This window comes from Chelon labrosus, assembly GCF_963514085.1.
Source record: "Chelon labrosus genome assembly, chromosome: 2".
Lineage (NCBI taxonomy): Eukaryota > Metazoa > Chordata > Actinopteri > Mugiliformes > Mugilidae > Chelon > Chelon labrosus.
The window spans coordinates 34,111,924-34,139,628 of NC_140338.1; the positions used below are offsets into that span (position 1 = coordinate 34,111,924).

Here is a 27,705-nt window from a genome sequence, read left to right on the forward strand (position 1 = left end):
GCTGCTCGGTTTCTCCAAGCTGAGGTGCTGCTGCTCTAAAACACAATTGTGTCAGTCCTGCCAGTCTATCCGTAAAAAAAACAACGACCCATCAAACGCTGGAGCTGTTCATACATACCCTGCAACTACCGACTTCAGCACCGCCACCGGTAGAGACGCTGTAAAACTGAAGGAGAACTAAGGTTCAGGTCTCGGACGTTGTTCACAGCCACCGCTTGGCGTCAACCGACCAACCGACCAACCCCCACCGCCAACGGCTGACGTCTGTTCAGTTTTTTTTTTTTTTTTTTTTTTTTTTGGAGCTCGAAAAGAGGAGGAGTCTGACTGTGAGCGAGAGCGGAGAACAGTCAGTCGAGTCCGCCAACACACGAACTAAACAGTGGTTGTTGTGGCTTCACTCGATTTCCCGGTGAACGTTGAAACCGGTGCACTCGATGCTCCGTTGATAACACACCTTGCACAGCAGCTGTATAACGCAGGGTGCAGAGGAGTTGGACACCAGCAGGAGCGTGGTGGTGGAGGAGGAAGACATAGTCTACTACAGACGGAGACTGGAAATCGCGGGAACACTTCGCAGTACATCGCGGAGAGCCGGTGAGTCGAGGTATTGCAGCTAGCATGCTAGCCAAACAGCTCTCAGTTGCTAATTTGTCTAACAAAATTTTGACATGAAGAAATTATTCTTGGATCAGGAACATTTAACAACGAATAATAAAAACAGTTATTAATATTATTTTAATGTTTTTAGATGTGAGTGCCACATTATACAGTGAGCTCAACAGGTTGCGCGGATGTAGTTGTGATGCTAGCAAAACAACTAACATTTTAATAATAGTACATACTGCAGTTTTGGTTATACTTTATGGTATAAGTTTTATTTTTTACTAAGGGTTGACATCCCAATTGACATCTCAATTTTTTGAGATGTCAATGTTATGTCAATGTGATGTTAATATACTTTTTAGCTCATAAGCATGCTAAAAGTGCCATTATTGTTAGTGTTTTGAAAATATTTCATTGCTAATGGATAGGAATTTTGACTTCTCTTATGTTAAGTATTAGTTTTCATATTATGCAAGTTATCTGTTTTGTCTGACAAAATTTATGTTTGTGGTGAAGAACGCTTCCACACAAATATCATACACGCTCAAAATAATGAACGAAAAGGAAAGAGTGACTGTTGATTCAGTGACATGTTGCCTTGCAACACTCATGTTTCCTAGTTGTCTGATACAAACAGATGCCTTTTAATTCAGCTACTAAACTATGTAGAGCTCTGGAAATATATGTGTGATGTATTTGTTCCTCATTTGAGTGTAGGTTGCAACAGTGTTGTGTTGGTGCTAAAACAAGAGGCAAGCACAACCAGCACAATGCAGAGGTGACATTTGGGGGAGGGGCAAAAAGCAAGGCAGAGGTTGATGAATTGTTTTCTTCTTGGAGATAATTATTTAGGTGGGTAATAGGAAAAATAATAAATAGTTTTTTCTCACTTTCTTGTATCATCTTTTTGAGTTACGATGAAAGATTTCTTTTAAGAAATGCTTACATGTTGCAGTCCATCTTATTAGACAATGTCACTCAACTGAAAAAAACATTCAAATACTAAACTATGGTCTAAATGCGAACACAAAACAATACATAAATGTACTAAAGTGAAGAGAATACTTCTGCATTCCTGACATTGTAGTTAAACCCCCCTCTTGGTCTAAAGTGGTACACCCCAGTAATTTTCCATGGCCACACTGTCCTATGATGTGGGTGTGGCCTAATGTCAATGGAGATTCCAGAGTTGAGTATTTTTTTTGTCTTTGCCCTCTCTTGTGGCTTTTTAAAATGGACCAAAAAATTTGCATAATTTTTGATAAGGTTCATGTTGATGTACAAGTAAGTGACCAGCTTAGTGCTGAATGTACTACAGAGTCATAAGTCAGCCAGTCAGAATTAGATTATTCAATCATGTTTATGATGATTAAAAAATTGATTATTTTATTTTAATCCAAACAGAGCTTTTTTAGATTTTCTTTTACCATTTCAGAACTTTACATTACAGCCCTGCTTCTAGTTTCACCTTCCCCCACTTCACCCAGTGGCAGTGCTCACATGGTGCACTTGTAATTCATTAGTCTTCTTTTTCTGCAGAAGAGGAAGCAGCCTTTAAAGGCGCCACCTACATTTGAAAAAAAAAAAAAAAAATTTTACATTGCTGAATTGATCCAACCACTCATCCACTATGGTGTATCAGATTTTCCTGATCATACAACATTTATACTAAATGAGATTATAATAGGTTGAACCTCTGTCTGCCCATGTTATTAGGAGAGGTGTTCAGGAGATCTCTATGTGGAGAAAAAGAGGAATTTGTGTGCCTAGCAGTGGCACCATTTTCAGTCCTGGTTTATGCAGGTTTGTTGCCAGATGTACATCAGTGCTGTGCAGCTGCTAGCCTATGACTAACACAGGCCAATGGAAACCCTTCATTTTACACATGTCAGATAATTCAACCATAAAACAACCAAAGCGTCACGCCAGTCTTATTTGTGCTTACACTAAACATTATTTTAAAAGTTGTGCATAGCTTTTATAGGTTGCGTTTATGTTACACTAGATTGTTGGTAGATGTGATGAGGCTTATCTAATAGAATGTTTGGTAAACCTAAATCATTACCATGATCCAGCATGAAGGATGAGAAATCTGCCATGTCATCTTGCTATAAGAGCTCTACAGTATGTGTCCACAAGGGGGTCTGTGAACATGTTGTGTAATAGACCCAGTAACTGTATGTGGGATCTGTTTAAGAAATGTCACTTGGTATGTAAATATTCATCATAATGTTGTCAATATGAACCTGACCTTAATCAAAAAAGAACTGAGTTTTCTGTGTTTCTAATGTAATCACTACATGTCTTATTTAAGTTCCAGTTTCACAAATATCCATGGTGTAAATTTTAAAAGTTTTATCATGGAAAATATCTTGGTTAATTTTTGAAAAAATGGCAAGTTCTCAGGAACAGGTTTAAACTGTTTGAGCCAGTTTGTTTGCTTCAGACTGAAAGTGGTGAAAGTGATGTGAAATAAAATCTGACCCCAGAACCAAAATACTTGTTATTAATAATTTTTATCCCACCACACTGATAATTAGAAGGACTTGTATGTTTTAAATTAGTTTGACATTTTGCACATAAACTAGGATTAATTAGTCAGGCCTACACATATACATGTTTGTTTTAAGAGAAGCTTATTCCACACATTTTTTTTCCTAATTTATCATTGATATGAACTATAGGACCCCACTCAAAAAAATATTTTTTCATAAACTACTTTCAAAGAAAGCAGACAAATGTTCAGGTCGGTACATTTATATACTTACTGTATACCATATGTACAGTAACTATGAAAAGTGTCCTGTACTTGGATGATCTCCCTTTTTATTGTTTTTTTTTTTAATTATTTGATGACCAATATTATCTGCGTCTTTTGACGAGAATTTAATAAAAAAAAACTTTGCTGTAAAGGTGAGAACGGTTTTCTACAAAATAATGTTTATTAAAAATATATAATGAAAAGGTGATTATTTTTTTCCTTTTATCTTCTAAAGCCAGTATTTAAAAACGGCATCTTTGGCTGTAATCACAGAGTTGGTGTGTATGATCGTAGTCTTGCTTATCTGGACTGTACAATTTTACTCCATTCTTCTTTGCAAAAATTCTGTTTTCAAATCCAGCCCCACAAATTCTCTTGAACCAAGGTCTGAGATTTGACTCGGCCACTCTAAGCATTCACCTTGTTGTCATTATGCCATGTGGATGTTTTTAGTATGCTTCAATTTATGTTTGACTGGAAACATGCCATGTAAAAATATGGGAGATTGACATAGGGCTGCAATGGCGCACCAACATTGATGACTTTTCTTACGTTAAAACGCCACTTTGTCTCGAATACTTCGGCATGTAGTCTAGAGACCCAACAAGCATGCATGCTTTATAGAAACGAAACAGCCTACCACAGCAGCGCAAATGCTGTGCAAGAGCATCACAGCAGAGATGTTAGTAGTCGATATTGCATCCTTGTGTAGTGATCGGTGTCTCAGATGAAAAAGACTAGGTGTACTCAACCATTCAAACATTGGTATTGGTACTGATACAGTCTGTCTTGCAGTCAGTGATATTATATATAGTCCCCAAGTGGTTTGCAGAGCCCAGTTTAGAGATTCAAAACAGTCCTGAATTTTGTTCATTTCCTAAAAGTTGTTGTGGCAAAATTGCCGAGTTGTAGTTTAGGTGTCGGCAACAAGGGTCCTGCAATGGGTACAGTCTTGGTTAGGGAGATTCAATAGTCCATGTGGGAACTGAGAAACAAAAGCCTGAGCGCCTTTAACGACAACTTTAGCCATGAAGGATTGCACTTGTTGTCTGAATTGGCATTGCTGTGGTGATTCAAAGAATAGGCATCTTATACCTTCAAGGACCATGAGCTCGGTCTTGTTATGGATCAAGAAAACTGTGAGGAGAGGAGTGATGAGCCCTCTGAAAGGTATGTGTATTGTAGCATCTCACTCAAAGGAAGCTACAGGGGCTTTTCTGCAAGTTTCTGCAATTGAAGCTTGAACACGTGCTGCCATTGGCCCATGCCAGCACCATAAACACCGTCAGTATGACACTTCTAATATGCAGCTCTCAGCAAACTCTCAACTCTACCGTAACTTCCATCCCTCATATGGTGCATCCACTGACATCAAGGACACTCTCTACAACCACAGCAACAATGTCAACTAAGAGAACACAACAGAAGTGAACATAAACGCATGAACACATCAATACCTTGTGTAGCAGATATGTATAGCCTATTTCAATCGGCACCTTCAATAGTATTTAATAGTTCTTCACAGCGTGCTGTATGGATGGATTGTGTAGCTGGGATTTCCCTGATGCCTTTTCTGTGTACAGCAGCTAAAGGTCTAATAACTTTGACACTGAAATTGTTGATTTGCAGTCACATGGCATGGCACAGCAGTAAAGTCGAGTAATCAACTAGTCGTCTAAAAATATTTAACAATGGCAAGCTATGACAAAATGACAAAGAGACAGCCTACAGCAGTGGAGATAAGGTGCATTGGTAATGCAGTGAGCTGTCTACTTAAAAAAATGGCATTTGGAACTGAGTGCTGCATGTTTGAGTTAAAGTTAATAAATGTTGATCGACTGTTACTTTGTTAATGTAACGGGCTCAAATGAAATCGGAGTAGCTAGAAGGATTTCATTCTGAGAAGCTCATTCTAAGCTAAGCACCAGGTATCCTTGTGAAGAGGTCTGCATCTCCTTACCAATTACAAAATCTGCCCCACACCCGGCAGAAGGCAGACAAGTGTTCCTTCCACAACTGGCGGAACGTTTTTTACTGCAAATATAAGAAATGCATTAACTAGCCATCGACACCACTGCCCCCAGCCATCAGCAGTTCTCCCCCTGCCTACATACAGCACACTGGCCCTAGCCACCTCAAACCAATTCTAACTATCTGAGAGGAAGACGTAAGATTGCTTTTCAGACCATCAGTGTCTCATTGCAGTCGGAATGTCCACATAGACGCTGTCTTTCTGTGCATCAAGTGCTGATAATTCCAGTTTCCCCAAAAGCTTTAACTGTACAAGAGGACCACAACCATGCCAGATTCCCTGTCATCTTTAGTAGTAAAGTGCTTTGAGAGCTTGGTGCTGTCATATCTAAACAACACTACAGGCTGGACCCTTTCCAGTTTTCCTGCCATTTCTGCGGGACCACCGCTAAGTCCATGTTGTGCATCAGTAACCATGTCGTTCATCTCTGCCACACAACAGGACAAGCACAGACTCCAAAGGGTAGTAAGGTTGGGGGTTGGGGGTTGGGGGGCTCCATAAATGGGCTAATTTGTCTTCCCTCCAGGACGGGCACATGTCCCTTGCCTGGAAATGCAACAAACTTTTTTTTTTTTTTAAATAACAGACTATATTATGTGTTGACTTCTCTAAGTGAGCAACTATTAAAATTTGTGTTATGGTGGCACTGTAGACTGGTTTGTTGTAGTTGTCATTAGGTTTTTCTTCATGTGCTGCAATGTATTGTAGCGTTTTGTGTGTCTAAGTGTGTACTGTAGGATAGTTTAAGTTGGCAACAGATACCTTGTACTTACGCATACTTGACCAATAAAGTTGAATCTGGTTCTGATTTGTTATGGGTAAAATAAATCTTACTAAAAAGATGTTACCATTCCAGATCGAACCAAGCCAGCAGGGTAAACGGAAACAAATGTCACATATTTTAATTGCATTAAGTACCAAGAGATTGTCCTTTTTGGGTCATGGGCAGTCATACTCATGATGACAGAGAATCTTTCTGCAGCAGCAGCAGCAGCCATTTTGTGCTATAGCACTCACTGCAAGCAGTCCTTCAAAGACGAGAGTGGGGGTGGGGAATGTGTCGCGCAGGCTAGCTTGTTGACTAATCCAAATGATTAAGTAAGGAAATGTTATCCGAGATTTGAGAACCTTCACAGGAAATGTTAGCTGTATTGCTACCACAATCTCCATAATTCTCATTGCTACTTTCTGCTCGTGCTTGAATGTGTGGTTAAGACAGAGAAGGAAAAAGCAGCTCATAGTATTCAGTCAGCATTCTGTCTTTAATGATTTAATTTTCAAAAATATAAAAGTGACATGTTTGAACATAAACCTAGACGAACTGCTACAGAGACAGAAATAAACAGTTTGATCAAAAAATTCAAGAGAATGTGCTGCTCTTTTAAGGCTAGGGGTGAAATATCTGGCAATTTAGGAGAACTAGAATTCACTAAGAATATAATTCTGTAAAGCATAGGCTAATATGGTTTTTAACATGTAACCTCTGAACTTTTTTTGGTTTAGACATGTTATAATGTGTCATTCACCTCTTGGGGGGAGGGAGCTCTGTCCCTTGTTGGTGAGAACACCCTCCTGCTGCAATGGTTTAGTCCATGCTTGGCTGTAAAACTCCAGTCTGGAGCAGACTGCAGGTGTGGGGGAGGGGTGTTGGCGCTCTGTGTCTGGTTCTGAGTGGTGCTAGCTATAGCTAGATCTTGTAATCTGACTTAAAAGTGTTTTTATTCCAGAAATGGTCAGAGGTTTAGCAGAAAAAACAAGATCACCTGCATGAGCATATTTCAGTTCTGTAATTAACCAAAAGTGTGTTTATGGGTATGTTTCAAGTTAACCTAAATTAGCTTTATTTGGCACACTGATGATTATTTTATGCGCTGCTGTTTGATATTGTATTTTTTCTCTAGCTATCCCTGTAGCCTCCCTCAGCTGCGCATGGCTAAAGAATAATCACCATGTGCTTGCTTGTTTCACATGGAAACTCCTGGTTTTCCCCACCCCCACCCTCTTACTATTTTTCTTCCTCTTTTCCTTCTACTCTGCTCTTGCTGGTCTCCACTTTTAAAACGTAAGGAAAAAAACTAATTACGCGTACAGTGTTTGGCCAGTAGTTAAGCTAAGGAACAGTAATTTCTTTACGACTGTTGCTGAACACTTTATATTTTGATAGTCATTGTATGGAATATCAGAAATATTACAATTATGCTGTCTGTCTACTTACAATACTTAAGTTCTAAAGGTCTAAAGGCCTTCATCTTTTATTGTAACTTCCTGAAATTTGGATCATGAAGATGATGAAAAATGTAAAGAACATGCACACCTATGTTTGATGGGAAATGGGATATAAATAGACATACACAAAGGAATGTCACAGGAAAGATCAGAAATCAGCTGCTGCTCAGAATAACTCAAAGTCTCGGCTCCATCTTATTTCCTGCCCACTGGAATAGCAGCAAATGTTAACCGTAAAAAAATGATAATTGTAATTGTTACACCATTCAGACGTAGTATTTGAATTTTTAGTATTTATTCAGTAGTTTGAAATTAGGCAATCACACTGATTGTACGTTTCCAATTTGAGGACATGCATCAAAATGTTTTCTTTGTCCCTCGAGAAGTAGTCTCTTGAGAGACTGGAGCCTCTCTGAGCATACACTTGGTTCAGGCAGAATACCCCAGTCTGTCAGAGCTAACATCCTGGCAAATGCATCCACACACACTTTCATGCTTCTTGGAAGTTCAGATTCTCCAGTCTACTTGACTAGCATGTCCTTGCATCGTGGTTGGTAATTAAAGCTCAATGGCAAAATGCAAAAAAAAGACTAGTCTAGACTGACCGTAATAATGTCTTTCAGCATGTTCAAGTTATAGCCTGTATAATTTATGTACTCAGTAAAATAATAATTAGCTTGAATGTTGCAAATAAGAAGCTTAAAGAGAGATCCGATCTAATGATATCTGCTTTAATGTTTAGCATACAGTTAAAATACAGTGAAGCCCTGATAGTTGAAACAGCCATTGTTGTAAGATTGCTACATGCTTTAGGAATCGTACGAAACAGACTTATGTTTCATTTTGCTAAATATTTTCAAAGGTACATTCAGCTAAATTTTAATGTCTTACTGATAAGACTTTACAATATAATCGTTTTCAGTAATGTGGTTTTGTTGAATTATTAAGAGATGTAATGCTAGATGTGGCAGGCTGTAAGAGCTCCTTGTGTCTGCGCACAGCTGATCAGGTGGCCATTTTGAGTTTCAGTGAATCCAGATGCAGGCTGCATTGGTGGGGGAAGGGAAGACTGCGCACACAGTAATGTTGGAATGCATACTCTTCTCTCACTGACATCTTTTCACCCTCAGTATTACGGAAAATGTCTAACATTAGAGAATTTTTTCAGTGTTTGATTCATCAAAAATGATTACTTTTAAGTCACAAAGTGTTGCTGAACTGAGACCACATTACATATGGCATCTGGCAACTACATTTGATCTAGGATTAACAAATGTTACTCATATGTACTGTACCTTGTGCTTATGGAGATTTCTGCAGATACACCTTCTAGTTCTTTTTTTTTTTTGTGGGCGGAGTTTGTTATATGATCTACTCATGCCTGTCCTCAGCATGCTGTTCGCAGAAACGCTGGTGGCCATTTTGTGTTTCTGCAGTGGCAGAAGTGAGTGTGCAGCAAAGTTTTATTTACTGAGAACAGGGCTTTTGATGAAAACAGGGGAAGGTCTTTGCTAGTTATTAAAAATAAATTTCTTATGTTTCTAGTACTCTAGTACTTCTAATACTTAACAAACCATGGCATTACTTTTTATATTTTTTTTGTATTGGCTGATGAAAACTTTAGTATATAAGTAAAAATTCACCTAGTATATTTTTCTGCTCCTTTTTTCAGATGGATGTTCTTTGTTCATTTGAACACCCCTGTGTTGGAATGGTTCAGTCTGTTTAACAGCTGCCCTCCCTGAAGTGGGAGAGGCTGGGCGGATAGAGGCTGCTTAGTGTATCAGACTGTGCTCTAATTTTTTTTTGCTGTGTGCAGCTAGCATGAGATCGTGTGCCCAAGAAAGCAATATTTTTGCTGGCTAAAGAAACCCCAGCGGTAGTACTTTACATTTAGTGTAAAATATACTCCTTGCATTTAGCAAATATGTAAATACTCTTTCATTGTTATATTTATTCAATTCTTTTATCTTTTATTTCTTTTGTTTTTAAATGCCCCACCCCCACTTCCTCCCCATACCACAATGGTTCAGCCCGTGTTTGGCCAGGAAAGGCTGTTCTAGAGAGAGATAGACTGTGTGTGTGTGTCAGAGAGTGATCGAGAGAGAGAGAGAGAGGTGCTGCCTGTAGGTTGCGTCAGTTGTTTGACAACACCTATATTGAGACTTTATTTTACCGTTTGTGTTGTCATTGTTATAACGGGAGGCCCTTTAAAAAAGTCTTAGTTTTTAGTCAAATGGAACAGTCTAAACCAGACTCCTCCCCCTTTCACTTTGACCTTTTCTCTGTCTTTTTCGCCATGTGACCCTTGTTTCTTGTTAAGCTCAACAAATTATGTGTCTTGCTTCCAGTGGATGGCCTTAGTTTCTCAAGTCCTCCTGTGAAAGGTGAACGTTTAAACATTTTAAAAATACGTTCCCATAATTTTGTAGAGTATGTCTTTTTTCAGTTGTTTTCTGTTCATCCAGATTGTTCTTATTAAAACCATCAGACTCCCACTGCAAAAGTGGGAGATTGATCTCTTTACTCTCTTTAATACTGCAAACCTGGTGTTTGGTACACCTTGATTTTCAGTCACAACTTACTCTGTTTGCACACTGCTAACACAGTGGAGATAACGTAGAAGACATTTGCATAGTAGCTATAATATATAACGGGATGATCTTCAGATTTGCTGTTTTAACTAATGAGAAAATTACTGTTGAACTCAATGGCACTGCTCTTCTTGACAGAAACTGTTAGCAGCATGAAGCAGCCATAGACATACTTCATAAGTTTACATATGTTGCCTGATAATACTTAAATCACACAACACATTTAGGACAACTATTTGTCCTGTTCATTTTATCCAAAAGCCTCTCCAGGTGCCATTGCATGACCTATAAGAGACATATTGGATCCTATTACAATGTGACTAAGGTCTTCTGTAGTCCACAGTGGCTGAGTCATTAAAGGGGCTGTAGAAGGTTGAGGCTAACCTGGTGCTCATCTCAGCAACAGCAAGTGCTCAGGGTGCTCGCATTATATGTATTCAATTCAGGTACAGTTTATCAAAGATTTAGTGGAGAGGTAGCATGGGGAAATATTATTTTCACTGAAAGGGTTAATTTACATTTTTCAAAACAGGAAATTCATGGATTGAAACACAGCTTGACATACTGTATTTAACAGTTGGTGGGGAAATCTCAACATATACAGAACTACCATAAAGCATTGCACTCCAGCAGTATTCTTATGTCTTACAATGTTCTCCACGACCTTTTATTCATAAAACTACATTTTCCTATGATGATTTTTTAAAGCACAGACTCCCCCATGCCCTTTGTCATAATGGTTCAGTCCAAGCTGCCTGTAGATTTCCATATTGGGGACTAGTTTGTGCTGGAGTTGGGGGATGGGTGTTGCTAAGCAACAGTCTGGGAAGTGTACTTCCTCTCTGTCTGTGCGCTGGTAGCTAGGGTTGTTATTGATAATCCTTCCATGATGCACTTTATAATGCGGTAGACAGAAGATTTGATTTGTATGCATTGTTGGTACATGTACATATACCATGCACTTGTGTCATGACAAAGGAAAAAAATATTTTAGGCGTATCATGGTACACAGCTGTGTCAGAGGTGTTACGTTGTTTCTTCTTTTATAAAGCATTCCATTAATATCCATTATAGATTTCTTTTTTTGGCTTTATGTACTTCATCCAACCAACCTCTGCAAAGAACAAGATGGACCAGTCCTAACTGAGCCCCTCCTCTTTTCATTTATGCTCTGGTACTGGCCTCTCAGCCATTCCCTGCTTTTACGATACATGGAAGGCCTCAGTCCCACACATCCTGCTTAAGGTCGACATTTCTTTGTTTTTAAAGCATGTTTACTTACAGTATCTCTTTTCCTGTGCAGCTTAAAACTCTTCTCAAGGGTAAAGTAGCTATTCTGGTTGAAGAAAGCGCAGGCATGGTTTATTGTTGAGGTTTATATTTCTATTAATTGGAAACCTTAATTTCAGACTTTCTACTACCATCAGAGAGTTAGCTGTGAACCCTGGCTAACTAGCTGATCAACGATGGTAGAGATATTTTGTTACCTGCAATACTGTGTGATGACAGCAGGATGCATGATTTTAAAAAAACATAATTTGTTCCTGTTGACACTCACCTTTGGGCTCAGTTAGTTACACAGATTGTACATGTAAGCCTTAGCGGCAATGCCTACATATTTTAGGTGGTCTGAAGGTCAGACATGTCACACAGGTGTATGAAGGTGCCCATTTTAATTTACATATTTTTGGCTACATATGAACAATATGTGTTTAACAATACAAACAATTTTTATGAAGCAGAAGAAGGCCTGAAATTTGGATGGGTACAGTAAACCAAAGCTCTGAAATGGATACTAATCCATTAAAAAGTGTTTTCGTTTGTACCACCACAAGTCTAGCATGTCAGCCTGGGATGTGGTGAGCAATGGCTGACGCCTCATGACAAAAACGTACATCAACTATTTGGGTGTCTCTTGGCTAGCAAGTTTGACCAAGTAGCAGATGAATGCTCAAGTAATCAACCCCAACCGGATATGCCTCATACTTGAGCTTTTTGACCAACTTTCCCTCCATCCACAAAACAGCCTTGAATGTTGCATGTTAAGCAAATTGAGCAAGATACAAAACTGATGAAATATGGGTGCAACTCTTGAACCAATACTACTCTACTTTTTTCTTGGAAGAGAATGTTCTTCACAACTGTGAACTAGGAATGCCAAACCCTTGTAGTTTGCTTGGCATCACTGGTAGAAGGAAACATGAATCTTCTGCTGGAAGCAGGACAGACTCTCTAGTCACCCTGTTCTCCAATGATGGGAAGTTAGAGAGACTTGCAAGTCTAAAGATGACAGTTTGTGATCGGGATGTCATATTAAGTTTCTGCCAATCCAAGTCCTGATCTTCATTATCTTACTTGTATTCTCCTAGATTATGTATGCACCGTGCAGTTGGAATATCCCACTATATATATGAACTGAATATTCAAAGCTAATGTAGGGAGGAGAGGGTAGCTCGTACTTTGGCTCCAAAAGCTCAAACAGATGGTAAAAGCCTGTGTTCTCTACTCGAGAAATGGCCTTGTCATAACAACACCATAAACTCAATAACCCATAATGCACTTTTACCTCAGGGATGTCAAGCATTCTAAACAGTTCAAGCACAAATGTGAATGGCTTTACGATAACTGCTGTTCAAGTAAATAATTGTTCAAAAATGATGTGGCATGCGATGACCTAATTCACGTGAGCATTTAAATGCGTCTCTCAGCGATGCATGGTTATCGTACACACAATTATTTTCTGCATTTCTCCAAGTGAGGCATAGCAGACATTATTATATAAACCATACTATGTTGTTGTTATGTTTTTGCTTGTCTAGAGTTAATGGTTAAAGCAAATATTTCTACTATATTATTTGAGAACTTGTATTAAATCAACATTTTGTTTACATCGGCATCTTGTTGAAGCCTCAGGCTTCACATAATATTCGTGTTAAGTAGGGTGGTGCCACAACCATATATGTCAGACATAATTCTTTTCTGCTAGCTACTGAGATCTGTCTGGTAAGAAACAGCAGAGCTGACGGCCATTTTGAGTTTCCTCACTAAATCCAGGCGCAGTAAATGAGGTAGGGTGGGGGAGGGGGATATTATGCTCTGCGCAGTGGCCAATAACATTGGAATGTGAAGTGCACCAGCAGTCGCGCTTGCTGTCTGCATAGCTCCACTTCTTTGTGTATAATTTTTCAAGTTGTATTTTAAGCAGCTATGCTGAAATATCTTCTTACTTACTTTTTACAATAAGGAGTTTTTAGCCATTGCAGGAAGTATGCTTGCTGATGTGAGAACAGACAGGCAATGGCTGAGCGTATGCACCAGCATCTCAGTGGGCTGCTCAGCTTTACAGTGTCTGGTATATGCTCAGTCTACATCAGTGTTTTCCACAAACATGTGGCAACCTACGAAGTTGTAAAGACAAACATACGAATTCAACATTGTTCAAGACTGAGGCTATTTCACATGGTTAACTCTGCTGCAGTCTTCTAGGTCAGCAATGCAGTAACGGTAAAGTTAACCAACTTTACAGTGTGAAGATGAAGGAGCTCATTAGACTCACCACATCCAAATTTAAACCTTACTAAAATAACTGGCTTTATGTGTTGTGTTCCAGTACTGAAACCAAGAGACTGATTTAACGCCATACTTTGTCCATGTCAGTATTTATCATGGAAATTTTCATTATTCCCGAAGGGGAAACTTTTTTATTGTGCTGGGATACTGATAACTGATCTCAGCTGAAAAAAAACAGTGGCTGGACATTTTTAAATAAAGTTTTACCCAAATACAAGTTCCTCAAACAATTTGAATATAGTGAACTGATTGTTCTGGAAAGCCACTCCCTCTTTTGAGTCCATTTATTCACTTCTGCGTGTCCTGTGCATAGCATGTCAGTTGGGTTCTCTTAGCTGACTGTCTAGCCAGCAAATAGCATATGGTTTACCTTTTGAGTTTTGATATGTTGCATTTTTCTTCTGAGATACTACCCTCAAAAATATAAAAGATATTCTCACATATTTGGCAAAATTAATTGATAGCAGTGGTAGCCCTTTGTAAGCATGTCTAATGGCTGTAGGAATCCTATCAGCATCCAGTATAAAGTATCATTTTAAGTCCACACTAAGATGGGTCCACACTACACTGTGGTGTGATTGTGAATGTGGATATACTGTACTTACAATGCTACACTGTGATCACTGTGACCCCCACAAATAAATCTCCTTTTAAAACTAAAGCCTCAGTTACTGCTCAAGGGATAGAGAGAGAATCGAGATAGGCTGCTGAACTCAGTGGGCCTAAATTTAGTGTCATACTTTACTATTTATACGGTCTGCGTATTTTGAAGCAGTAATATGAAATTTACTTAAAGATATGTCTCCTTTCTACTCAGGTTGTTGACAAATCCAGTGGTAAATCCATGACCAGGAATCTTTGAGCTTGAAGGTGAGTTAAAATTTTATCACTGTGAGTTCTTCTTGTTACTTGATTTCATAACACATTTGATGCTGAATCTAAAATGTAGATTTTACTGCAGTCAAATTTCCCTGCAACATACAGCTTTTGCACCCATAAACAAATTATGACATACATAAATGCATATAAAAGGGGTAGGCATGCAATCGATACTTATAAGATATAACAACTAGCCTCAATACTACTTATGTGTAACAACCAAAACTATGTATGGTAAGGCCTTCATGTTTTGCATAACCTCCTTACTGCTGCCAGCACAGCCTTGGTTTGTCTGCGATTCGCTGAGGACTGAACCAATAGTAGAGTGGGGGGAGGGGAGGACGATTTGGTTGCTGCTGCTGTTAACTCCGAGCCATTTCTGTTCTCTGGCTCATGACTTAGGTAAACATGTAATCCACAGGTTAATCAGACAATTACAGCAAAGGCATTTTTTTCAGAGCAGTTTAAGCTTTTCTGACTAGTATGAAAAAAGGGTTGGGTTACTTAACAGCTTTATGACTTTAAGAGAGATACAGCAATGTGTTATCAGATAGTGAAAATCTGACTGATTTAGCTGGGAAATTAAGAAACAGGCGATTTGAGAACTGACCGTTTTATATGTAGGAAAAAAAAGAAAAAAAGAACCTTCTAGAAAAGAAAGCCAAAGGGCTCTACAGTGACCTCTAGTGTTTCCTCTGACAATGTGCAGCCATTACTTTGCTGAGTAGTGCGTAAATATCAGGATCAGGACAGGCTTGTAAGCGGATGAAAAAACTGTGCCATTCACTGGCTCTAGATCTCTATTGGACCCATCATGTGCTCCGATTGCCTCTGATGACTATTTGTCATTCCACAGGCAGCAATGGAAGTTGTTGTGACAGAAGAGAAAAAGAAGATTTTCCGTGCTAGGAAAACGATGAAGATCAGTGATCGACAGCAGCTGGAGAGCCTTCACACCACTTTGTTGACAGCCACTCCAGGCTTGTCCAACCCATCTCCACCACCTCTAATGAACGGCACACATAAAGAGGAGGGACAAAAAGGGGGAGACAAAGAGCAAAACAACACCTCGGACTCTGCCTCACATCCTGCGTCACCTGCCTCTGTGACCTCTCTGAGCTCACCTGCACCATTCCTTTCCCTAAATCTGTCACCTTCCCCCCCCTCTTCGCAAAGCCCCAAACCACAGGAAGATACTACTTCTCCCACATCACCGTCACACTCTATGAACTGTGAACTGAAAAAGACAGAGGAGAAGAATGTTTGTTCGTTGCCCTCATCAAATGAATCTGTTACACCAGCACCAACAGAATGTAAGAAACAACAGGAAAAAGGCGCTGACGTGATCCCAGTGGTGGAGAAGGAGGTAAATGCAAGAAAACAACTAGGAAAACGTTAGAAATTGTAGTCACTGTACAAAGTATCAGTTTATGATAAGATGGTAATGTTGAATTTGTTTAGAGTCCAAAAAAATAGTTTCTGTATATATCTGTTTATGCTCTTCCTCAGGAGAAAACGTCTACAACAGAAGACCCAGCTGTGGATTTGGTTAAGGATTCTGTTAAAGGTTCGATTTCATGTTCATCAGTGCCACCTCCAGTATCTGAATGCACAGAATCAGTGGATACATATAGCGACATTGCAAGGGCCATGGACCATGAGGACTCCATAGCCACAATAAAAGATGAAAAGCCTTCTTCATCCAAATTTACCACATCCGATTCTTCCCCTTCTTCTTGTCTATCCTCATCTCATCCAGCTTGTTCTTCTCGGTTGGATCGAAAACAAAAAATGGAAATACAAGAGGACAACACCAAAGAAGGAAAAATTGACAAGGTTGAAGTGAAGAAAGGATCAGTAAAGGAGGAAAAGATGGAGGTGGACTCTGTGAAACTTGAGCCAAAGATGGAAAAAACTGAAGCTGGAAAAACCACAAAGCCATCTCGGCCGTCATCCACTCCACCTTCTAGTACAGGTATGAGACAGTGGACATTGCACCAGATGGCATTGCACTATTATTTTATAATACTGGGACTGATTTAGAGCATATTATGCACAAAGATTTCAACCAATAAATGGCACGTGCTGGGTAGTTGTCAGTGTTTGTCTTTTTGTCTTAAGCAGTGAAGGAGGAGAAGAGTTCGACCACTGGACTGAAACGCACTTTGTCTGAGGGCTATGAAAATGATGGACAGACTGTAAAAAGAGAGGGGAAGAGGCCAAAAGTGGAGCGTGAGGAGCTGGAGGCTCAACTGGAACTTAAAATTACTGCAAAAGCTGGTAGTCATCATAAACTCGGAAAGGTTTGTATTCTCTGCAACATTTTTAATGATAGTACAGTTTTTCTGAAGTCTGAGCCAGCAAAACTCTTTTTTTGATAAATTCTTAGCTCCTTGTCCCTTTATCTGACATATTTTCTTAGATTGTGCAGCAGCTAGTAAATGAACGTTTGAGGGTGTTGGAGCTGACGATCTTTGACAAACATTTCCAAGAGCTGAAGGACAGAGTCGACAAAATCGAATGTGCCACGAAACACCAAACGGCCATTAACACGCTCCAGGTAAGTACTACCATGTCATTATAGTGTAGAAAGAGAACACATGCTGCACTGTAAGATGCTTTCCCCAGATTTAGCAAAGGCTTACTCTAAAGTCAGCCACTTGACTCTTTTAGGCCAAAATAGCCCGGCTAGCGAAAAAGTTTGGAGAGGCCAATCAGGCATCAGAGAACCAAAGGAAACAAGAGGTAGGACACAGTGTTTTCTTTTGGTATTTGCTGAAATCCTTGCACCTGATATGCAAGTGATATTGTCTTAAAAAACTCTCAAAGCTTGCTGTTTGATCTCAGCAGGCGCTTGCTGCTGCTACTGCTGCCGCTGCCGCCATTTCTGCCAAGACTGCGACTGTTACAAACAACCCTCAAGCTCAGCGGTAAGTCTCTCCATGGCTGGAGCAATTTCTTATCTAGATCCCTGTCAACCATACCATATATCTTAACTTGTGAAGTTGGGTTCAGAAGGTCTTTGGATGTGCTTTTTTAGTCACTTCACTACAAGCTCAGACCATTTTATCATGTAATAAAATATTTCAAAATTCACAGAATCAATGTATTGAATCATGAAGTCTTAAAATCATAGAGCAGTCTGTGCACGCTGATATTTTGTGTCATTATAATTTGGCTTTTGTATGAACGTGACAATACCGGACTGAAGCCAGTACTACACATGGAACCGCGAAGCGTAAATAGTTGACATTGTCCCGGGTTGCTAACTGTAATTGCTAAAAACTGACTTTAAAACAAATGGAGACAACAAAGAATCTATACTTCCTCCAAATCCATACTACAAGATTCCATGTCCTTTGTTCGGTTTGTCAGGACCAACTTTTTGAAACTCTTAATTTTTCTCCAAATATTTCCTAAGACTTGTTTTTGAATAAACACACACACACCCCAGTCTGTGTTTTGCACCTGCAAAATAACCCGCGTGGGTCCAGGTCCTGAGTCTTGTGACGTTCTACAATGTGAAGCCTGAGCGTTTCTTCAGGCAGTGCAGAGTGTAGTTAAAACTGCACCTCTCCTCCCAACAGTGTGCTCCGTCGGCAGACAGTTGAGCCACAGCCTAAGGTGCCCAGAGATGCAGTGGTTCCCCCTGTTGGTAAGACCCCGGCACTTTCTGTCAAGGAGAACGAAGAAGAGAAAATGGAAGAGGAAGAGGAGAAAGACATGACTCGCCATATTGCCATGGCAAGAAAACTGTCAGAATACAGTGAAGGAAAATGCAGAGCGGACATTAAACTCCGCACAATTTCTTCCCAGTTGGAAAATGTGTTGTACCACAACTGCAAGAGAAGTTCAGGAAATCCAAGGCCTGACCGCTATGCATCTTACATATTCCGCTACTTGGTACCATATGAGGACTACTGTGACTGGGTCGCGAAGGTCAACTATGTCGGATTATTGGGCAAGGACGCACTGCCCATGAACTTAAGGAAGGCAATGAGGAAGTACATCGAGAGCCGTTTCCCTGTACTGTCTTGTGACAGGTGGAGAGAGATTCGTGACGCTATCAATGAAATTCTGCGAGTAAAGAGAAGACCGGAATTTTTTCGAGAATATGATGACAGAACTGTGGTGCCATTTTGACAATCAATGTTAAAGGAACAGAAGCATACTGGGACAATTGTCATAACGCACAATAGAAAATAAGAAAACGTTTAGTCTAAATCGCTTAGATCCTCATCACTGTTCATAAAAATGTGTATTATTTTGAAGATGATATTGATCCCTGGTGACTTTCACACAAACATTTTGGAATTGGAACTGTGTTTGAAAACTATTACTAGATACTGATAAATTATTTAATGAAAACTTGGACATGCACTTTAATTATAAGTTGGAATCTTGCTGCAAGATGTTCCAAGATGTCTGTGTGAAATGGAATAAAATGAAATGACCGCACCTTACCTCATTCAGGCAGCCTCCTAACATGGACATACTTAGCTTCAAGTGTCAACAACTCTAAGTATAAGCAATTTTTCTAAACAGGCCGATCTGGACTTCCATGGAGGTAAAGCAGACTCCAACAACTGTTTCTTCATCCAACACTGCTGGTGAGTAGCAGGATTTTCTTCTATGCGTCTACCGTTTTTGGTAGAATAACCAGTGACAACTTTCAGCAACAAAGTTGGGGGTCTGAACATTGGTGTTGTGTGTGGAATTTGCATGTTCTTTGTGCATTCAGTTTGGAGCTGTAGCTCCCTTTAATAGTGCAAAGAAATATTTTAATTAACCAAAACCAACAACAGAGTTTAAATTAGTTACAACCATTACCTGTGAATTGTTTAAAAATGTACATTTTCTGGTTCACATTATCAGGCTAGGGGTGATACTAGGGCTGCGTGTTCCTGCTGATTTCTTGAATCAATTCTGTTTCACAAGGTCCCGGTTCAATGGATATTGCAAGACTGCGCAAAGATTTCTATTCAGAGGATGCAGGAAATGGCATATATTTAAAAATAAGTTATGACGATTTTAAGAATCGATATCAAATCTTTCAAATAAAAAACGATTTGAATTGGATTATTAATTGTTTTTTAAACCCCATCCGAAAATAATAAAAAAAAAGGTGCCTCTTGTCGTCTATCTCCCGCATCTCCACAATGCTTAGCGCATGTGATGTATACTGCAGTGGTAGGGCCCTATGAGGACTTCCCTGGAGTTCGGCACTTGAGTTTCTTCTCAGGTTTAAATTATTTGCCCTAAACGAACCCTTTTCTTGTTCTCGGCTTTGTTGGTTTTGGTCAGAGATTTTTTGACTGCAACTGAAATACAGAAGATCACCACCCTTTTCCTCTGGCCATGTTTGAGAGTGTGAGTGAATTTGTCACACGTTTCTGCTGTAATGTGTTTACATGTCTTTTGTTTTAACAATAAAAATGGACAAACAGAATGACAATAAATCTGTCCTAGTACAGTTGGAGAGTGAGTCAAAATCTCAGTGAGACCTTCAGTCTCCTTCTGAAACAAACATTTCCTTTTTTCCCCAGTAGTTCCGGCCCCACCAGCTCTGCCAGCTCCTGCCATGGCTCCACCCCCCATCTCCACCTCTACTGCCATGGTTCAACAGGCCCCCATCCTCCAGTTGATCAGCTCTAGTTCTAACGCTGTCTCCACTCTGGCCACTGCCATCACCACTCAAAGTCCAACAGGCACACTGCTTCTAAAGACAGCCACGGGGAGCAGCATGGTGGCTACAGGCCAGCCTCTCCTCATCCAGCTGCCTTTATCAGTGAATGGCCAGGCAGGGACACTGGTCAACATCCCTGTCTCCTCTTTGTCTGCAGCCAACTCGCTAAACAAGGCCAAAACCACTGCTTCCACCACCACCTTTATACTCAAGCCTGCTCCTATCACTACCACGGCACCAGCCTGTGCCCCCGCCGCTGCCACTGTCCAAGCCCTTCAGGCCTCCCCTGGTCAGATGTCCCCTGCCCAGATCTCTCTTACTCGTGCTATGTACCAAGGAGGTGCTGGTGGAATAACTACACCCAATGCTGGGGTATCTGTGACCACAGCCAGGATGCCTGCTCAGACCGTCTCTGTAGTTGGGGCTATGTCTACAGCCTCTTCGCCTGCAACCTCTGGGCCGGCAGCAACAGGTTCCACTGCTCCAGGACCCCCGCAAGGGACTTCTCTGACATCAAAGACAGGTGGGGGTCGTTGGAATGATTTTGTTTAATGCATCGATTAATGTGTCTCTCAACTAAATTATTTTTTTCTGGTGTTGCAGACAACCAAGCTTCAGGAACCACTCAATCCAAAGCAGTCCCTCCAGCACCACGACCCAAAGGGTCCGTCATCGACCTCACTGAGGATGATGATGATGTGCAAGGTAAGACTGGGCTACAATTATTTTTTTATTTTTTTACCAACTAAATTTAAAAGATGGCATAATAAAATGAATTTTATAGACGTTAACATACTGTATTACACAATCTGTAGAAGAAGACAATCCGTAAGCTTACTATGTTATCCTGTATTCTACAGTGACTGGAGTGAAGAATGCTAATGTCAATACTCCGCCATCCACCCCGCGTTCAAACCCAGTCATCAGCATTCCCAACAGTAAGACCACTGTTTTACTTTGAAGGCATGAACTGATATTTTGGGCATACATGTGATATTGCAACAATTCAATAAGCCAACACTCTTGGGTGTATGGCTGTTGTGCATTACAAATACTAAACATGTATACAAACATTGTGTGCTTACATCTAAATTATACATGTGCTGTAACTTATGTGTGCTCTGTCCTCAGGTACTGGAGCAAGGTCATCCCCTCAAAGCAATCAGAACTCCTCAAGTCATCCTCAGCTGACAGTGCATCACCGCCCCCAACTGGTGAGGATCTAGAAGTGCATTTTTCACATTTTACCCGCCTGTGGTTCTGTAATGTCCCTTCAGTCTTGAATGATTGTTATTTGGACATGATATACAATCTGTGGTTCTTGTGTTGACACAGGGTTTATAAAACTATTATTAATACAGATCTTTTTTTTTTTTTTAAAGAATAGTTAATCACTCAGTTATCTGTTTTGCAGGAGTCTTCAGCGAAATCTCGCACTGTAACCACTACTACACCAGCCCGAGGCACCAGCATGCCGCTGCCCCCTCTCCCCGCAGCACCCGCAATGCCACGTTTACCCCCCGAGGCTGAACGGACCTCACTTCCTCAACAGCCTCAGCTGAAGCTGGTGCCAAGTCAGACCGGTATAGTGCTGTCCTGGTGTGTGACAGAAACTGATCGGACCTGTGCAGCTGTAGAAAGCTATCACCTTTATGCCTTCCATCAAGACAACTCTAACAGCAGTGCAGCTCAGCAGCACTGGAAGAAGATTGGGGAGGTGAAGGCGCTTCCTCTACCTATGGCCTGTACGCTGACCCAATTCCAGTCTGGCTCCACATACCATTTTGCTGTTCGAGCCAAAGACATCTATGGGCGCTTTGGCTCCTTCTGTGAACCTCAGTGCACAAATGTCATCAGTTCCAGCTCTAGCTGAACTGTTAAGGAACATAGACACATTTTTGCCTTTTAGAGTTTATGACTTCTTTTAGTTGATTTTTCGTTTGTGTTTGTGATAGGAACTCGCATATTATATGCCGAAAACATACGGTATGTGTAAATACTTCTCATATCAACTGGACTACTGAATGACTTGGAGAACTGAAGCAGCAAACGCTTGGTTTTGTCTGGTTCATTGTATGTAATGTATTTTTTGGACTTGCTGTAACTGTTGTGTATATAATGGATTTACTTTGCCCCTCCACTAAGTCAGATATTTATGTTGTTTTCTCCTGTTACTCAGACCCAGATCTTTTTTCTTTACTTGAGGATAGGTGACAGGACTATTGGTGTAAACTCAGTTGCACAGAATGTCTAAATGTGTGGTAGAAATTAAATGATAATTTTTTGTAAGTTTTGTCTGGCAACCAGACTTTGACAAACATAATAAAAGTTTTTATTAAAGTCTAGGCTTTGTGAGATTGTGACACACTGAAGACTATATTGTACAATCCATAGCCCTTCACTGCATTTACAGACACTAACAATTTACCACCTCAAGAACCACCAGTACCCCACTGAGACGTTGACATTTTGGTAACAGGATAGTTCACACAGAAGAACCGAATTCTGGGTATTAGACGATGTCAGCGGCTCGTCTGTTTGTGGTTTAAACAGCTGATGCAGAAATATAGATTATACTATTTGGAAAGTATGTGTATACATGAAAGTGTATTGGAGACACAATAACCATAAGGGTTATGCATCATGTATGAAATGTGCAATAAAGTGCGAAGTGTAATAAACAATGTCGGATGATATGACACTGGCAGGGATGCCAATAGCAAAAGCAACAAACTGGTTTAATCTGGTCATCGTGCAAGAGTAAAATCTAAAAATTATGTTTATACTGCCTGGCCAAAACAAAATTCGCCACCTGGATTTAACTAAGCAAATGGGTACGAGCCTCCTATTGGATAATTACTGCATGGACGATTATCTTTCAGCTGGCAAGTTGTTTAACCCCACTGATGCAATAAGGGGCGGGTACTCCGGCTTCCTCCCACTGTCCAAAGACATGCTCGTTAGGTTAAGTGGTGATTCTAATTTGGCCGTAGGTGTACATGTGAGTGTGAATGGTTGTCTCTCTGTGTTAGCCCTGTGATAGACTGGCATCCTGTCCAGGTTGTACCCTGAAAACCACTAATCAGTGAGACTAACTGGGAAAAAAACTCTTCAGTTTGCCATGGAGCATAAAGATTGGACTCTGGAGCAATGGAAGAAGGTCATGTGGTCTGATGAGTCCAGATTTACCCTGTTCCAGAGTGATGGGCGCATCAGGGTTAGAAGAGAGGCAGATGAAGTGATGCACCCATCATGCCTAGTGCCTACTGTACAAGCCTGTGGGGGCAGTGCTATGATCTGGGGTTTCTGTGGTTGGTCAGGTCTAGGTTCAGCAACATTATGTGCCCAAAGAATGAGGTCAGCTGACTACCTGAATATACTGAATGACCTAGGGTCTCATGTACAAAGACTTGCATGGATTTCCTACTAAAATTTGACTCACGTTCAGATCCAGAAGCACATTTCCTTTGTACATCCCAATTGAGCGCACATGTTGTACCCGACCCCTCCCTATCCACCCCCCATCTTTTAAATATGCAAATTATATTTTAATTGACCCTGCACCTGAGAGTCCCCTCTCTGCACGATCAGAAAATGAAAACATAAGAGTGGAGGTGTGCAAAAATGTACTCTTTGGCAGCTGTCCTCCACGCGCTGCAATGTCGGTTAATTGCATTTACGCATCACATATGATCTGTACATTGATGATGGAATGAAAATGTTTCCTGTTGACATTTACAAGTTCATCATGTGATGGCGCTTTTATAGCAATGTGTGTGCGGTCGATAGCTCCGATTACATTCAGAAAACCGGCTCTCGCTGCAAATTGCGCTTTAATGTTGACCTGTTCAGATGCATTGTATGGGAATTTGATATACCTGGGTGCCATGCGGATAATGCCGTCCCGCAAGGCTGGCATGGCTCTGCTCAGGGTCGACCGGCACAGTCCCGATCGGTCTGACTAATTGTTTTCACATTTATGACAGTTTCCCAGCATCACCTCTCGCCAAAAGATCAACAGCTGTAGAAGCCAGCATACGCCAACCATGACGTTGGCGTGAGGCACGGAGAAGTTCGCAGTCATTTCACTCTTGATCAGGGGTCGCGTTAACCGAATATTTCCCGTCATGGACCGTTTTTTTTAAACTATGACGGAAAAATCTGAAGGCCATCCGTCATTTTGACAGCTTGCAATTCACACCCCTGACCACTTGGTGGCGAGTGACCTTATTAATTGGCTCTTGTCTCTCATCGCAGTTTGTGTTCCAAACATCACGGAACTTTTGTCAGTGAATGATTTCCTAGTACACCGATTATACTGATGCACACGTCAGAGCTCGGCACCACAGACATATAACCAATATATGTATATGTATATTATGACTATGTCTATGCAGCTAACGACTTGGGTTGCCTCCTTTCAGAAATAAAAATAAGGGACGCCCACCACGGCTCCTCGGGGCCATGACCACCACAGACCTGACTCCTGTAGGGCAGGGGGCCCGCAGCAGTGGTATGTTATATTTTGTGCTGGTGATCAAAAAAGCCATTAGTCATACTTAAAGCTTGAAATGCTTTATTAACAATGAACACATTCTCTTATAAAGTGCAGTTAACTAAATCTTTACTGAAATCTATACCAATGAACTTTTAAAATATAAACAAAATGTATTTATTTGTTTATTCATTAACTATTAATCTATTAGTATGATTTGTTTTTTTAAATGGTCATATATAATATTTATATTGGCTAATAGGCCTACTATTGCATATTAAATAAATGATCATTCCTTTAACTCATCATAAACCTAAACCACACATGTCAAACTCAAGGCCCATAACTGTATCAGGCAAGATAATATTTAATATCTATCAGAACTGACCCGCAGGTATTTTGCGTGCGTCAAGCAGGTACGTCAATCAGCTCTTCCTCCAAACTCGTCAGAGTCTCATGGTTGCCGTGACAACCGCTCAGCGTATCGGTACGGCAGCGCGGCGCGCTGAAGTTCATACGGTTGACCAATAAAAGCTCAAGCCACAACCATTAGAGCACTAAATACTAAAATATGTTTACTGGTACAGCGTATAAGATGTACCAGTTAGCAGACAACGGGCTAAATCGGTTACCCTACTGTTCCACGGTAGCACACACGGCAAACAGAAAGCTTACTATAAATCAGTGGTGTAGTCTTGTTTATTCTAGTGGGTATACTCTGATTTTTCCCCTTCCAGCCTCGTACACCCCCGTCCTGGAGCAACATCTGTCCCGCAGCACCCCTCCCAGAGTAGCAGCTGCTCCAAACCCCCGTCCCCCCAAGAACCACCATGCTTATTAATGCATAAAGTTTGCATCCGCACATAATTGAGATCATGAAAGACTTGTTATGTATCATCTAAATGTAAATGTATTGTAAGCAACACAAGATGTATAACAGATTAACAGCTAGACTTTAATTAACCATTGAACAGCAAATGGCCAGACAAGACAAATACGTTTCAATTAACAAAAAATGAATTAATAAATAATATACTTGTACAAATAAAGTGTCAGCAATCAAGTTCCAAAAATGGTGCAAACCACACAAATAAACTTCTCTGAAACTTGAAAAGTAAACAGTCTGTAAACAGTAATGCACAAATTACATCACTTACACACCTCAACTCAACTTTCAATAACTATCAAACTAATGACTTCAAAACTGTTTGCTTTCCTTTAACATCAACATCATATGAGAACTGGGATTACTGTGTGTGCTTGGCCCAAAAGCCCTGGAAAAAGGATGGAACACTTAGTGATGACCCAGGTCTTGTTCCACCTGGTCAAGCGTCTTCTCATAGTGTGGGGTAAGAAGCAAAGGTGGTGTGTGTGGGTTAAGTAGCCTGTAGTCTACAAAGCCTTCCAAATGTGCTTGTACTCAAGCTTCTGTGGTGTGCATTTTCTCTTTGCCTGTGTGGCAGAGCGATGGCTTCTCAACCAAGTTGTGACATACTGCCTTGGCTCAAAAAGACTTAAAGGGGGCCCATTGATGCTGATCATCATTAAATTGCGTACATTGGACAACAACAGTGTAGATCTCTTGTCTGTGCATACATTGTTCATTAGACTGAAACCCCTTTCACATTCAGCAGTGCTGCAAGGGATGGTCTGCATGCATCGTATGAGTGGTTTCAGGCTTTCAGGCTCTTTGTCTGGGTGCTCAAGGAATTCTCTCATACCATTAACAGCTTGCTCTTCACGCAGACTGAACCGCCTGCACAGCCGTTTGACATGTAACTCACCATGTCGAATGCCAGGTCTTGATGGCCAGGTGTTGGTGTCCAGAACGCTGAGATCACAAAGCATTTCACCTTCAAATGAGAGGCGCTTCTCCATGTTGTTGATCAGACTTTGGAGGAACTGCTTTGCATTGATTGGTGTGAGTTTTGCATTTGAATCCAGGGAAACCGATCCAAAATGTCCCAAAGCCTGTGCTTGCAAGGCCTCTTCTGATTTCTCTCCTGGAGAGTCTTTGAACGATGCCAAGACTCGGATAGTGCGCCTCAGAAATTCGTCTGCTTTCAAAAGTGTGACTGAATGGGCCTGGAGTTGCTGAGACAGGTTTGAGAGTTCAGACAGTACATCATACATGAGTCCAAGGTCACACAGAAATTCCTTGCTTTGCATACGATGTGCCAGGCCTCTGTAAGTTTGCCTCTCTTTGCTGTTTCTTGTTTCATCTCCCGCAGCATTTTCAAAGTGTCTGTTCAGTGCTTCATATGACCTCCACACAGCCTTTACAGAACGGAAACTGCTGGCCACCCATCGCGTACTTAAAACTCTGCCAATACTCAGGACTTGTGAGCCCACTTCTTGTGCTGCCTCCAGAAGTTCCCGTGCATTCTTATTGGACTGACTGTAGAGATTGTGGATCTTGTCCATGAACACCTTGAAGTGGTTGACTCCCTGAACCTCATCCACAGCATCAGATACAGCCAGTTCCAAACGATGGTTCATGCAGTGCCACGTGAAAAGGTTAGGGTATCTTGCAGTTAGCCTGGTTGCTACACCAGTGTTCTTGCCCAACATGACACTGGCACCGTCAGAAACAAATGAGACCCAGTTCTTTTGAAGCCATTCTTCACTGAAGCCTGCAGTGTTCAAACAGTTCAACAGAGCTTCCTCTATACCTGCTGCTCTTTGGCTTTCCAGCTCAACCAAATCCAGAAACAAAAATTCAGGAATAGCGCCATCTATAGAGGCTTTCACATAGACAATCATGGCAGATTTGTGGCTGAGAGATGTAGCCTCATCAATGAGAACAGACAATTTGCTTGAAGAAGACACAATAGTATCAACAATTTTTTTCTGCATCTC

General features: G+C 40.7%; 1 protein-coding gene across 8 annotated transcripts; it reads left to right on the forward strand.

Moving 5' to 3' along the window:
- Window positions 1–305: 305 nt before the first annotated feature.
- On the forward strand, window positions 306–23,106 carry atf7ip (activating transcription factor 7 interacting protein). 8 transcript variants are annotated; one of them, XM_084564429.1, is made up of 15 exons: window positions 306–594; window positions 14,604–14,656; window positions 15,522–16,031; window positions 16,175–16,232; window positions 16,425–16,640; window positions 16,787–16,968; window positions 17,088–17,225; window positions 17,339–17,410; window positions 17,513–17,595; window positions 19,211–19,275; window positions 20,212–20,874; window positions 20,955–21,056; window positions 21,212–21,289; window positions 21,483–21,565; window positions 21,766–23,104. In XM_084564429.1, exons 3-15 carry the CDS (start codon window positions 15,528–15,530, stop codon window positions 22,222–22,224), a joined length of 2,703 nt encoding a protein of 900 aa, XP_084420555.1. In that variant the 5' UTR covers window positions 306–594; window positions 14,604–14,656; window positions 15,522–15,527; the 3' UTR covers window positions 22,225–23,104. The 8 variants fall into 8 exon arrangements, with proteins under 8 accessions (XP_084420555.1, XP_084420554.1, XP_084420549.1 ...); XM_084564428.1 differs by having other exon boundaries at window positions 16,175–16,640; window positions 17,516–17,595; window positions 20,215–20,874; window positions 21,766–23,106; XM_084564423.1 differs by having other exon boundaries at window positions 306–604; window positions 16,175–16,640; window positions 21,766–23,105.
- Window positions 23,107–27,705: the final 4,599 nt, after the last annotated feature.

Coding starts and splice junctions, on each gene's coding strand:
- atf7ip (XM_084564423.1), top strand. CDS start 15,528: ATGGAAGTTGTTGTGACAGAAGAGAAAAAGAAGATTTTCCGTGCTAGG. Junction 19,276..20,211: donor TTCTTCATCCAACACTGCTG/GTGAGTAGCAGG, acceptor TTTTTTCCCCAG/TAGTTCCGGCCCCACCAGCT. Junction 21,290..21,482: donor AGTCATCAGCATTCCCAACA/GTAAGACCACTG, acceptor CTCTGTCCTCAG/GTACTGGAGCAAGGTCATCC.